General features: G+C 44.2%; 2 protein-coding genes across 3 annotated transcripts in view; one reads left to right on the plus strand and one right to left on the minus strand.

Moving 5' to 3' along the window:
* The window catches only part of LOC310874920 (leucine-rich glioma-inactivated protein 1-like), a 429,872-nt gene that overhangs the window by 259,339 nt on the left and 155,751 nt on the right, over positions 1–14,782 (minus strand). The window lies entirely within an intron of this gene.
* The window catches only part of plce1 (phospholipase C, epsilon 1), a 141,191-nt gene that overhangs the window by 112,485 nt on the left and 13,924 nt on the right, over positions 1–14,782 (plus strand). For both annotated transcript variants that reach the window (XM_083787834.1, XM_083787835.1), the window contains 6 exons: positions 2,763–2,881; positions 3,057–3,174; positions 5,212–5,352; positions 6,873–7,169; positions 10,211–10,374; positions 13,649–13,910. In XM_083787834.1, the coding sequence (XP_083643960.1) occupies positions 2,763–2,881; positions 3,057–3,174; positions 5,212–5,352; positions 6,873–7,169; positions 10,211–10,374; positions 13,649–13,910 (1,101 nt within the window). The remainder of the gene's footprint in view (positions 1–2,762; positions 2,882–3,056; positions 3,175–5,211; positions 5,353–6,872; positions 7,170–10,210; positions 10,375–13,648; positions 13,911–14,782) is intronic.

A 14,782-nucleotide genomic window follows, 5' to 3' on the forward strand; every position in this document is an offset into this window, starting at 1 on the left:
GTGATGTCTGAATGCATGCTCTCTCTCTCTCTCTCTCTCTCTCTCTCACACACACACACACACACACACACACACACACACACACGTGCGCGGATGGATATATTTGACTGTAAATACGCCCCCCCACCACTTCTCCGGCTCTCTTCTGTGGCGTGGTGTTCTTCCGTGACCTCGCCAGCGGCTGGGCAGGCTCATCAGGGAAACAAAACAAAGCCATCTGGTTTCTCAGGCCCTGTGCTGCCCCTATGCACAACAACAGACCAGTGGAAACCACCCTGTCCCAGTGCTGTCAGAGCCATCTCCCGGTCCCTTCCCTCAGCTTGGCCCGCTGTGTTGCCCCGCTAGACCCGTCAAAAGGCCAGCCGCTCTCTGGACTCGTGTTTTCAACACGGCCATTCTCTCCGACCCTCCCTGTCTCTGTAGCTGTTATCTTCACCTTACACTCCTCTCTGATCATCTGTTCAATCTAGAATCGCTGCATTTTGCCCAAAGCTGTTACTTGTCAGGGGATCCAATGTAGTAATTATTTAGTCACATCAGTAGATCAGCTATTTTTTGTACTTTTATGCGACACTGTTAATAGGGCATTAGGTTATGATGAGAAACATGAGAAATGGAGATGGAAGGTTTCTGCTGTATCCACGGGAGCACTTTGGTGTTGACCTTTGCCGTTTGCACTCCATACTTTTCCCCCCAGATGTTGTGAGTGACGTACAGTATTAATTGAACCGTAGGCTACCGTAGAAGAAAACATTAGAAGACATTCAATTCCATTCCTAGATCATCCTAGATAAACGCATCAGTGACATGCCACAAATTCCTAACCCCTTCTTTCTGGAAAGCCAACAAGGCAGTGCCTGTATACAGACTGCACTGACTGCACTGCAGGCTGCAGTCCATAGACAGGTTTAAACTAAGGAAACATCTTTAACTTAAACTAGCATAACATTTTCTTGAGATGGTGGTCAGAGATGCGGCCAAATACTATATAATTTTGGGGGTCCTCGACGTGACAAGTTTGAACACCACCCACCCGTTTTTATGAAAACTGTTGGGATTTAGAAGACATTTTTCAAAATGGGCCTCAGGCTTAATGGGTTAAGGTCAATTAGCCAATAGTATTTACATAGAGTTAAGGACCAATGTACCAGCGTGCCCCTGTGTCTGTGTGGTCCCTATGTGTTAGACACAACCCGGCTACAATACAGCTTTGGGGAGGAGGGATTCAGGGTCAACTCTATTGCAATTCCCTACTCTCAGGAAGTGGATACAATTCCAGGAATCTATCCTTTGATAGATTGTTACTGTATCTTGAATTTGATGCATGCATGTCTTGGTTTTTTGCTGTGGCAACGGTTTGATGTGTGGGAGGAATGGTAGCCGAGGGTCAAGCACCTTACTGTTAGTCCTGTTTACAGTGCACCTTACTGTTAGTCCTGTTTACAGTGCACACCTTACTGTTAGTCCTGTTTACAGTGTACACCTTACTGTTAGTCCTGTTTACAGTGCACACCTTACTGTTAGTCCTGTTTACAGTGCACACCTTATTGTTAGTCCTGTTTACAGTGCACACCTTACTGTTAGTCCTGTTTACAGTGCACACCTTACTGTTAGTCCTGTTTACAGTGCACACCTTACTGTTAGTCCTGTTTACAGTACACCTTACTGTTAGTCCTGTTTACAGTGCACACCTTACTGTTAGTCCTGTTTACAGTGCACACCTTACTGTTAGTCCTGTTTACAGTACACCTTACTGTTAGTCCTGTTTACAGTGCACACCTTACTGTTAGTCCTGTTTACAGTGCACAGAAGCACCTTACTGTTAGTCCTGTTTACAGTACACCTTACTGTTAGTCCTGTTTACAGTGCACACCTTACTGTTAGTCCTGTTTACAGTGCACCTTACTGTTAGTCCTGTTTACAGTGCACAGAAGCACCTTACTGTTAGTCCTGTTTACAGTACACCTTACTGTTAGTCCTGTTTACAGTGCACAGAAGCACCTTACTGTTAGTCCTGTTTACAGTGTACACCTTACTGTTAGTCCTGTTTACAGTGCACACCTTACTGTTAGTCCTGTTTACAGTGCACCTTACTGTTAGTCCTGTTTACAGTGCACACCTTACTGTTAGTCCTGTTTACAGTGCACAGAAGCACCTTACTGTTAGTCCTGTTTACAGTGCACAGAAGCACCTTACTGTTAGTCCTGTTTACAGTACACCTTACTGTTAGTCCTGTTTACAGTGAGGGTCAAGCACCTTACTGTTAGTCCTGTTTACACTGTTAGTCCTGTTTACAGTGCACAGAAGTTGCCTGGGATTGCTGAGAAGAGCCTTCGCTTGGAAATGTTTTCGCTAGTTCTGCAAGCGGTCAGGGACATCTCATTTGGCCCTCAGTGAATGAGGGCCAAATGAGATGTTTTTCTTTTCCTTAGCAACAGTTTTATTATGTTTACAAGTACAGTATATTGCTCAAAGCTGTGCATGAAAAGTGAATAATAATCATCTGAAAGAACCCTATCCTGCTGCTGTGTGGTTCTAGAATATATTCTCATTATCTGAGGTAAAAAAAGAAAAATGTACTATAACTGCACAAATGATTACATTTTGTTCTTCTTTAGCCATCAACTCATCTTTGGAGGTGTTCAGCCCTCTCCTGTCACCGAACACCTTGTTCCACTTACACTCAGGTCTGATCAGGGTGGGGTGTATTTATTTGGCTGGTACTTTTGCATAAACGTCTGTATTATATACGCTGTCTTTAGATAACATCCTGGAGGATAAGCCAGAGGGGAAGACCTCAGCAGATAAGGAAGAGCAGCCGGCTGATGAGATACCGAAGAGAATGAAGAAGTCAGACAGCACAACCCAGAGCAAAGGGAAGGTGAGAGATTCCACAATGACCAGCAGAGGATGTTCTGTTTGTCATTTGAATGACCTGATGTCTTGATTCGATGCTTCTCCTCCCGATTGACCTGAGGCAATACAGGAGCAGATGTACCCAGGACATTCCTGTTACCGTTATGTGTGAGTACTTATTCCATGATCTTTGTCTCTAGGTGTTTGACATGGAGCTCGGGGAGGAGTTTTATCTCCCTCAGAACAAGAAGGAGAGTCGACAGATTGCCCAGGAACTGTCCGATCTCATCATCTACTGCCAGGCCGTTAAATTCCCTGGTAGGACGTCTGTCTGTCTGTCTGTCTGTCTACAGTATCTAAATAAACAATCCACACTCACAGAAGGAGTGTTTTGCTTTATTATTCCACTCCAGCAACAAACAGTATTTGTTTCACCCCCTCTGGCCTTTCAGCCTGAGGGGCCCAAACGCAAAGGAAAGTTATTCTGTGAGTGTAGATAGTTTCTTAAGACTGTTTGCTGTGAGTCTGCCTCTCTCTCTCTCTCTCTCTCTCTCTCTCTCTCTCTCTCTCTCTCCTCTCTCTCTTCTCTCTCTCTCATCTCCTCTCTCTCTCTCTCCCTCTCTCGCTCTCTCTCTCTCTCTCTCTCCCTCTCCTCTCTCTCTCTCTCTCTCTCTCTCTCTCTCTCTCTCCCTCTCTCTCTCTCTCTCTCTCTCTCCTTCGTCTCTCTCTCTCTCTCTCTCTCTCTCTCTCTCTCGCTCTCTCGATTTCCATGTTCTCTTTGCAGTAGCCATGATCAGCTATGATCCTCTTGTAGGCATCTGTAAAAATAAAAGTGGCATCCTGTAATCCTTTCAATCTTTTTTACGTATAGCATAGCTATATAACACTCCATTCTTCTCCCACAAGGACACCCACTTAGCCTGTGACATCTCTGACCCGCACCCTCCACTCCACCATGGGAAAAATACAGTTAACGTTTCCATTCTTCAAAAGATAAATGCACACTAGTCCTAGTCTTGGGACAATGCTATAGAAAGACTTGTTGGTCACATACTGTGCATAATTTGAGTGTTTGTCAAAATCTGGGTCATGGCTCAAAAGTATGGCATTAAAAGGCCATGTTATTCTGGTTAAGTGCATTTTATTCTGACTCTTGTGCCTTTGCTGCCCTTATACTATAGACTTTCTGCTATTTTGGCCCAGTGGTTCTCAAACCTTTTCATGTCAAGGACCTCCGTATATGGTCATGTACCCCCATTAGAAATATCTTGTACCATGGATCCCTATACAAAGTATGTACAATTCTTTCAAGGGTTATTTTTTATTATTATTTTATCCCACGATTTTGTAACCCATTTTTTTTCACCCAGTGCCAATGCTGGGAATCTATTCTATGTCCGAGCATAGACACGGTAACGCCCCGCGCCCCGGAGTGTGCTTAAGGAACACGTTACTTTCCCCTCCATCAGGAGCCCCGGCTCGCCAGGGAGAGACAGTTTAGAGACCAAGATTACTTTCAAGGGGTTTTAAAAAGGCATAATACAAGCTCACAATGTGTCATGTATGCTCGCGTGCTGCATGCTTTGTGAGCTTGCTTTTACAGTAGCTTTTAGACCTATAGGTTTAAAGTGGTTAAACAGATTTTGGCGCTGGTAGTAAATCAGTTTTAGTGGGGGTCCCCTGGCCCCACTTTGAGAACTACAGTTTTAGACTTTATCCATCCATCTTAGACTCTTACTGCTGCTCCTCAATGTGATATCACTGTGTGTCCTCCTCTAATCCATAGCCTTCCTTTTATGGGATGTCTGGCCTCATAAACCTGCTTGTGTTTCCACTTGTGATTGTATTTGTTTACAGTAAAGAGGACTTAGAGTAACAGCGAGAAAGAGGAGATAGAAAGAGGTTGACTGACAGACAGACAGACAGACAGTAAGAACAATGACATTACAGATGGAGGGAAGAATGGAGGAGAAGGAAGAGAATGCGATAAACGAAGAGAACGCCAGAAATGAATGAACCATGGAGAGAGGACAAGATATTTGTATTCAGGTATACATTGAAATGATCAGAAGATATACAGTAGATTTAGGTGAAATAGGTCCTAAGCAATATGCTGAAGCTTAATTCCTTGTAAACCAAGCAGCCATTGAAGCAATGATGGGGGTGGGGGGGTGACGTGACCCTGTGATGTCGTTATTGTGCGCCTCACTCTACTTGACTCTTCTATAAATCTACATTGACTTGCTCTCTATTCTACTTTCCTTCTCTGTGTCTTGCCCTCTCTTTCATCAGTGTGTGTGTGTGTGTGTGTGTGTGTGTACGTGTGTGTGTGTGTGTACGTGTGTGTGTACGCAGGCCTTGCCACACTGTCTCCAGCGGGCTCCAGCAGGGGGAAGGATCGAGGGAAGAGCAGGAGCAGGTCCATATTTGGCACAGCTCCAGCTCGTGGCAACACACCAGGGGAGGTCATGACTCAGAGCCGCACCCCTGGAAAATGTACGCAAGGCCACAGAGTGAGGTGTATTCATGAGGAAGTGGGGGGGGGGGGGGGGGGGGCGGTGTAAAAGATGCAAACGTGTATAAAATATCTGGATGATGATAGAAAAACATGTCTAGTGCATGTACACACACACACACACACACACACACACACACACACTAGGTGGCCAACCCCCTGCTTAAAAAACCCAACATCGATCCGTCTACACTCAGAAATTACAGACCAATTTCCAAACTTCCGTTCCTATCCAAGGTTTTAGAAAGAGTTGTCTTTACCCAAATTATAAGCTATCTAACCGTGAACAATCTCTTTGAGAAATTTCAGTCAGGTTTCCGTGCCCTGAGAGGCAGAAACCTAGGTTAAAGCACATTTATAACCAGATTTAATCAAAGTTGTAAGGATTTCTTCAGTTTGCTGATTTGGGGTGCCAGGCAGGCGTGTACCTACCAGAGAGGATCTTTGCCTCTCATCGTTGAGTGGTGATGGCTTGTTAATTAATCAATTAGTCTATTAAGAGTAAATTGTGGCTGTCACAAAGTGCTGTACTGTACATCATGTGAATAATACGGCATAAAAGGGGCATGTACACGCACTCTCACACACACACACACACACACACACACACACAGTAGCATACAGTCAGCACATGCTGTTACTGTAAGGACAAATGCATACAGTGCAGTTGCTTTTTCAGTGGAAAAGGCAGTGGGAGAAGGCTAAGACAGGACACCCACTTAGAAGCTGACCTCCATGCCCCTCCATGGGAAAAACAGAGTTCACTTTTCCATTCTTCAAATAGTCATCTCACTGGTCACAGACTGTGGTCGGATGCTCTTGATACAGTCATTTAATAATAATAAGGCATTAACCCATTCTGACCTGAGATCAGATTCATACGAGGTTTCCACTGGACACACACTGGTCTGATGAACCCATTCTGACCTGAGATCAGATTCAAAAAATGTCAGTCGTTCTTCGATTTATTTCAAAAATAGCAGACCTACAAGCTCGTAGCGTGCCACTCGGTGGCGCGCTATGAGCTTGTAGATCTGCTATTTTTCAATAGCTAAAGCATAACATGATGCCAACACCAAAATGGGTGCCCGGTCAGAATGGGTTAAGACAGGGTTCTCTGTCGAAGGTTAAAAGGTGAAAAAAGGAAATATCATAATTGAAAACATTTTTTTTCTTCTAAAGAGTAAGAGTAAAAATGATTTTTGTCAGAGATGGGACAATGAATACACACGTTCCTCCATCCATTCCACCCTGTCCCCAGGCCATGACCTTTAGGACAGATGACCCCAGGCATTTAAACTAAATCATTAGTATAACAGTAGTATAAGCATACAAACATCATTTTACTGTAATGCTATGCTTACTGTACTATCTTGGATGCTTTGCTATGCTAGATACTGTGTATTTCAAATGCGAAGTCTAAGACAAAGTGTCCTGACTGTACAATGAATTACAATTAGTAACATAAACACAAATAATTCTCCATCCTCCCTTCCTCTAGCTGGTGCTGAATGTCTTCGGCTGAGTTGGGAGGAGCAGCAGACGTCGCCCATCCTCAACACCCCTACCTCCCTCAGCGCCATCATCCGCACGCCCAAATGCTACCACATCTCCTCCGTCAACGAGAACGCCGCCAAGCGCCTGTGCCGGCGCTTCTCCCAGAAGCTGATCCAGCACACGGTGTGCCAGCTGCTCAGGACCTACCCGGCTGCCACCAGGATAGACTCGGCCAACCCCAACCCCCTGCCCTTCTGGCTGCATGGGGTTCAACTGGTGGCCCTCAACTACCAGACTGATGGTGAGGAACACCCCCATCCACCGCATCCCCCGTACATATAACCTTTCCTTTCCTTTCCTTTCCTTTCCTTTCCTTTCCTTTCCTTTCACCATCTTCTCCCCAAGGTGCCGGTCCAGTCTGCTATGGTCATAACAAGCATTTTCAAGCAGACAGTTTATTCTTTTGTAATTTCACCTCGGTGTACTCTGGCACCGAAGCTTTCAGACTGAGGAATCACTGCTGGCAGTGTCCCTACAGTACATCGGTGTGTTCCTGTCTACCCTCACTCTGTAACACCTCATCTGGCAACACAGAGGCTCTGTGCAGCCCTGCCTCTGAAAGCTTGAAGAGTTTCTTTCCAAGCCGTCATATCATATCAATTCAGAAATCAACAGTATTGCTCCACGAACATAGATGAATCTACCCTCAAATACATACTATTTGTTTTCTAAGCGGGGGCCTTGTGATGACTCACGAGAGAATTAGTTGCCAATAATGTAATTTGCTTTTGTGCCAATGATCACTTTTCAGGTCTATGAATCTTTCTTTTTTTCAAATGTTAAATATCTTGTATTGGAGCGAATCTGTTGTCTTGTTTTTCAACTAACGATGAATGCAGCTCTGGGAGGCTTTAATGGTTTCAAGGTGATGTGCTGTCCCTTCATGTGATTAATGATACGCTAAATTACACACTCATCCTAGAAGAACAGTGGTTCCTTCCACTCCTGTGGTCCTTTTCAATAATTAGTGGTTCCCAATTATTTTATCCCGTGACCCAAAAAAGAAATGAGACATTCTCCCGGGTCCCAAACTAGTGAAAATAACATATCTGCAATCTCACAACGTGCCGCTTCGCACCACGTTGAGAGCTTGTAGATCGGCTATTTTCTTATTTTCTTCTAATTTATGCATGTCTTAGGTTTCTCTTTTATTTCTTCATGAAGTTACTGACAAAATCATTGTATTTTGGTTTAATTCATGAAACGTTTTAGTTTTTTTGGGAATGTTTTGATAATGTTTTGAAATAATAATCATAATTAAAAACCAAATTTAGGAAACAACAAATAAGGAAAGCCTTAACGATGTGTCCGTGAGCCACAAATGGCTCAGCCCAGTGTTTATTTGAACCTCTTTCAACCTGTGGCCCTGTGTTGGGGCATGTCATTATAGGCGGCAATTGTCCCACATTTCCCAAAGATTAGTTTGTGATTTATTTTTGTGAGCCTGTCGATAAGATGTCTGAATAGGGCTTAAGTGGTTAAAGGAACCCCAGGCTGTTGCTGTTGATCTAATAGTCATTGAAGTACGATGACTGTTCCGTTTTATCTTTGGAAATGGTGAGCTACGGCTTCATCTCCTACTGCTCCCCTAACCCTCCATAAATATCATTAAAAAGACAGGCTATGTCTCCTGATCCACCCTTACATGACCTCCTGCTTGCACGGCTGTGTGTGTGTGTGTGTGTGTGTGTGTGTGTGTGTGTGTGTGTGTGTGTGTGTGTGTGTGTGCATGGTGTCTTCTGTTTTTCTTTTCTTTCTTTTTTTTTTTAAATCTTTTGAGTATTTTAATACACAGATTTATATTCCAGTGGAGGGCCTGAATGCAAAGTGATATGTTTTTCCATTACCCAGAGCCAACGCACCCGCCCGGCCTTCCAAACACAAAACCCAGGAATTTGAGATAAAGTTTAGTAAAACAATGATTGTTTTAAGGGAGAAGTCCGTGTTGTGTCGTCTCCATGAAGTAACAGATAACATTGAACTCTTACCCATCATTTATTCTTGGTTGTGTGCGTTGATGTACTGTACAAGCTCACACTGTGTTGTATCGTGGCACGTTTTGAGCTCATTTCTGGTGTGCGACACCGCCACGCAAGTAAGCATAAATCAGGCCTTATCCTACAAGAGTGATTACACAAAGTGAACACAGCACCCCAGAGTGTGCTACAGTATGCACTAGAATAAGTGCCCCTCGGCACAGGTCTCCACCAGGCCAGGTCAGGTTGTGGCCTCCTGGTAGCGCTATAATAGGCCAATGAGAAAAGGGTGCCATTTCTTCTTATGCATTTGATGGCAATTGGATGATTTGAGGCATTTTCTTCCAAAAATGTGTTTTGCAAAAAATCCACCTGTTGGTGGCGCTATAACACAGGCCAATGTGAAAAGGGTTGGATATATTCCTCAGCCTAGTAGGAAAGTGCGTGAAAGATTTCACGTAAATTGCACGCTGCGTTCATGATTAGAGGCCAATCCTGCAAACTTTGAAAGCCAATGTTAGCCAATTAGGATGGAATATGAAATATCGGACAGATCCATCTTAGGCAGACTATACAGATACTGTGTAACAATTTGCGGGATTTTTGGACAAAATCTGGAGGAGAAATAACAAAAAATGTGTTTTACAAAAGTCGGCCTCCTGGTGGCGCTATAAAAGGCAGATGTGAAAGATGTAGGTCAAAGGTTTCTCTTTGGCCTCTAGGGAGTGTGCGTGCAAACGTTTCATGCAGATCGGTGCAGTTATAGGTAAAAATGGTGAAAAGCTGCCTCATGGTGGCGCTATAACACGCTGTTCTGGAACATTTGGGGTTCATCGTTGGCATCCAGGGAGTGTGTGTGCAAAGTTTGGCATCCACCAGGTTAACGGTGCCGGACATTATCTGCTAATGGACGGACGGACGGACAGACACACACACACACACACACACACACACACACGGACGGACGGAGGGCAAAACATCCGTGTATTGTCTCCCCATGCCTTCGGCCTGGTGGAGACAATCATCTACTTTGCTATTTTTCTTACTGTTAGTGATATCCCCCCCCCTTGTGGCCACGGGGGGTACTGCGCCCTGGGTGCGTTTTCACATTTTTAATTCACTAATAAGACCTCCATATTATTATGGTCCATGCCTGTGTGAAAAGGGAGTGATTGGTGCAGGCAGTGAGGAGCTACGGCAGTCACAGTGACAGACAGATTATCCATTTTTACTCTTGTATACTCTAATATAAGATGCAACAATAAAGGTCTCTCTCTCTCTCTCTCTCTCTCTCTCTCTCTCTCAGACCTGCCAATGCAGTTGAACGCAGCGTTGTTTGAGGCCAACGGTGGCTGTGGCTACGTCCTGAAGCCTGCCGTGCTGTGGGACAGATGCTGTCCCCTGTACCAGCAGCTGTGTCCTCTGGACAGGGACGTGGGGGACATGAGTCCTGTCGTCTACTCTCTCACGGTGAGGACACGTTGCACTGGGCTTTGGTCCCCAGAGTGTTCTCCAGATCGGCTAATTGAAACTCATCCCCAAAATATTCGAGAAATGACTTCATCCCATTCCTGCATTAATGGAGTGTTTACACAGCGTTCATACTCACTCATGTCATGTGAGTAAGCATTTTCTAGCAGTAGCTGACACTCAAAAATAAATAAATATATATATATATAAAATAAATTGCACAAGCAAGCTAGCGAGTACATTACAAGCACTTACTTCATGTTTGCATAAGCTACACACACACACACACACACACACACACACACACACTTTAGTTTAGGTATTGTTTGGATGTTTCATTATATTAGGTACTGTATGTGCTTACACTGTTTGACAGTCACGGAGGCCACCCAGTGAATGAATAGCACATAGTGTAGCAGTGATTGAGGACAGAACCTCATAAAGGCGCTCACCCTTTTCACAGACATTCAGACTGGGCCTGTAGATCTGTGGATATGGTCTACACTTGTCATCCAGATGTAAAGCTGCAATCCATAACTTCCTACATGGGATTCCAATCCCAGCCTCCCACATGGAGAGACCAAATTTGTACCGATCTGCCAATTAGAAAGTAGTTCTCAAACTGGACCCTTTCGGGTCCATTTGGTTTCATCTGTATACCCTCAGATTTATGGGCATCCTTGAAATTCAAAAGGTGAATGGGTGAGTTTGAGACCTGTAAGGGTCCATTTGGGGGAAACCCCATGTAGAGCTCTTGTCTTCACACAGGTCCAAAGAAATAGCCCCGAAACCCGTAATGGATCTGTGAAGTTTTATCCTATTACGACCTGTTCCGAAAACATTTTCAAATAAGAAAACCAAACCCGAATGGACCCGTGACAATTTGGACTGATTCCGACCCGTTCCGAGATTTCTTTCAAATGACGGCACCGAGCCACATAATGATAGACCTGAGTTCCGCGGGACATGGCCAATTCCGACCCAGCTCCAAGTGATAATGATAGAACACAAAATAAAAACACACTATTACTGTGAGGATTTCAGTACAGAATTCTGACTATTTCCAAAAGTGCCAAGTTTGAATGTTGTGGGTCCAGATTAGAATGACATTGACAAGTGCATGAGCCATGGGCCCCTGGCACTGTCATGTGATCATTCTGCCCCATGTTAGCATGATGAAACTTTTGGTCAATTATATCATCACTGTCGGTTGGAAAATGGCAAAAAGAATGAAAGTGTTCTATTGGATCCAATGCTGTTATTTTAGTCACAAGCTGTGTTGTTAAGGCTTTTCATTTGTTGTTGAATACCGATTCCTATCCTCAGTATTAAAATTGGCTAATGGGTGGGCTGGCCGGCCGTGTCCCGTCACTACTCGGACATACAGTAAGCATACAGTATGTTCCCTTGTGTCATAATGACTGTGACAGCGTGACAACTCTAGATGTGCTCTAGTTTATAAAACCCACAGACATACTGAACTTGTATCATTTGTTTTTTTGACAAAAACATAAAACGATACAAGGTTTCTGCCAGACAGCAACGATATGCTGATCAATTGCTGGATCATAATGTGTGTGTTTTGGCAAGAATATATGACAAAGAATGATGACCATTGACATTTTTTCAACAATACTTTTCACATTTCCTGTTGCAGAATGTTGGCTTTTGCTATTGCTGCAAAAATGTGATTCCTGTGGTGCTAAAGCTCCCAATCATTTAAAACCTATATTGATGAGTCCCCAAGGGGTCTGTACTGTACTAAACTATCCAACTTTTTAATTCCACTTATTCCATCTTATTTTAATGATGTTTGGGAGACAAGAAACACTTTCCTGGGGTTTTTTATGTGGGTAATATGTGTTTTAACTAGATATTTTAGTATTTCAAAGTGTCCGTGATGTCATGGACGCGCGATTATGAATCCCACCAACGTTCTGGGATAGACCCGCCTTACTATGTGTCTGATTGGCTTCCGGGCAGGCATAGTTTTCCTGTGGTTAGGGTTATGGTTAGGTTTAGGCATAGTTTTACTGAGGTTAGGGTTATGGTTAGGTTTAGGCATAGTTTTACTGAGGTTAGGGTTAAGGTTAGGTGTATGCATTGTTTTACTGAGGTTAGGGTTATGGTTAGGTTTAGGCATAGTTGTACTGAGGTTAGGGTTATGGTTAGGTTTAGGCATTGTTTTACTGAGGTTAGGGTTATGGTTAGGTTTAGGCATAGTTTTCCTGTGGTTAGGGTTATGGTTAGGTTTAGGCATAGTTTTACTGAGGTTAGGTTTAGGGTTAGGGTAAGGTTTAGGCATAGTTTCAAAAACGAGAACTGTCAATCACAGCGACTACTGGCCAATCACAGCGGGGCTTTCTTAGAACTGCGAGGGGATCCATAATAACGCGTCATGGACACTGGGCTCAGTTCCTTCCTGGACTACAATTCATACATATAATGCTTTGGTGCACTGCTCCTCCCTGTGGATAGGGGGAGGGCTGTTTTAAGGCCTATTCATAGTGTGTATTTTGGGTGACCACCTCTCTGGTGGTGAGCTGACCACCTCTCTGGTGATGAGGTGACCACCTCTCTGGTGGTGAGCTGACCACCTCTCTGGTGGTGAGCTGACCACCTCTCTGGTGGTGAGCTGACCACCTCTCTGGTGGTGAGCTGAACCACCGGAGATGAAATAACATTGAATTATTGAAGTATTTATTCACCGTCAGTTATGTATAGAGGAGCAGCTCATCCTGCTTTCTGTGTGTGTGTGTGTGTGTGTGTGTGTGTGTGTGTGTGTGTGTGTGTGTGTGTGTGTGCACTAGAAAGAGGTCACGGTAACCTCAAACAGCCTCTTGAGCAGTGTAGTCAAGTGGCTTTGGGCTTGTTTTCCTGTAAAGTCTCTTGTAAATATTAGTAGTTGCACGTTGCAGTTCTTTGACGTGTTTCTAAAGTGTAGTTGCTTATTTGGGCTTGCTATACAAAAAGTGAAACCACTGTTTCTCAAACATTCGTCAATGAAACCCCAAATTAATATCCAAATTAACTACTGTACTCGCATAAATGTCCACTGCATAGTACTGTATATTTGTATGTCATTAAATGTTCTGATGAATTGAAAATGGAGGACCCAATGGAAACGAGCCTTAGTGCTTTCTTGTTTAGTTTTTATCCTCTTAGCATACCTTTCATTGAACTGTGCTCTCCTGTGTTTATTGTACAAACTGTTAATACAGTTTTCAATCAATGATGTTACAACCCAGATCTCTGCTTTCGTCTCCTCTCCCAGATCGTGTCTGGTCAAAACGTGTGTCCGGGCAACAGTGCGGGCAGTCCCTGCTTGGAGATCGATGTTCTGGGCATGCCCGTCGACAGCTTCCACTTCCGTGCCAAACCCATCCACAGGAACACGCTGAACCCCATGTGGAACGAGCACTTCCAGTTCACCGTGCACTTTGAGGACATGTGCTTCCTGCGCATCGCCGTGGTGGAGAACAACAGCTCTCAGACGACTGCGCAAAGAACTCTGCCTCTGAAAGCCCTCAAGCCAGGTAGGTTTCTGTCTGGGTGGGCAACTTTGAAGATGGAGAGGGCCACTATAGTCCCACACTCACTCCAGAGGGCCACTATAGTCCCACACTCACTCCAGAGGGCCACTATAGTTCCACACTCACTTCAGAGGGCCACTATAGTTCCACACTCACTCCAGAGGGCCACTATAGTTCCACCCACACTCCAGAGGGCCACTATAGTTCCACACTCACTCCAGAGGGCCACTATAGTTCCACACTCACTCCAGAGGGCCACTACAGTTCCACCCACACTCCAGAGGGCCACTATAGTTCCACCCACACTTCAGAGGGCCACTATAGTTCCACACTCACTCCAGAGGGCCACTATAGTTCCACACACACTCCAGAGGGCCACTATAGTTCCACACTCACTCCAGAGGGCCACTATAGTTCCACCCACACTTCAGAGGGCCACTATAGTTCCACACTCACTCCAGAGGGCCACTATAGTTCCACACTCACTCCAGAGGGCCACTATAGTTCCACACTCACTCCAGAGTAGGGATGGAGCTTTTTACCGACCGACCAACATGGATCATTACATTTATTTATGTGTTTAATGTTCAAAATTTAAAAATGTTATTCAATATTTTTCCAAATGTTCCGAAAATAGCTGTTGTGAGCTTGTAGATCTGCTATTTTTGCATATCAAATATCAAATAGGGTTTAATAAGTGTTGAGAACGTTGAGAACCAATGTTCTACAGTAGACTACTAACGGTTTAACTATAACATAGTAATGGTATTCTATGCTTTAATTAGCTTGAATGTCAGTGTGACAATTTGGGCTTCTGGTTAAGCCGCTAGAGTCCGCCTGTGTTTTACTAACTATGTGTGCGTGTGTGTGTGTGC

The sequence above is a fragment of the Protomyctophum parallelum genome (genome assembly GCF_964188405.1).
Source record: "Protomyctophum parallelum genome assembly, chromosome: 17".
NCBI lineage: Eukaryota > Metazoa > Chordata > Actinopteri > Myctophiformes > Myctophidae > Protomyctophum > Protomyctophum parallelum.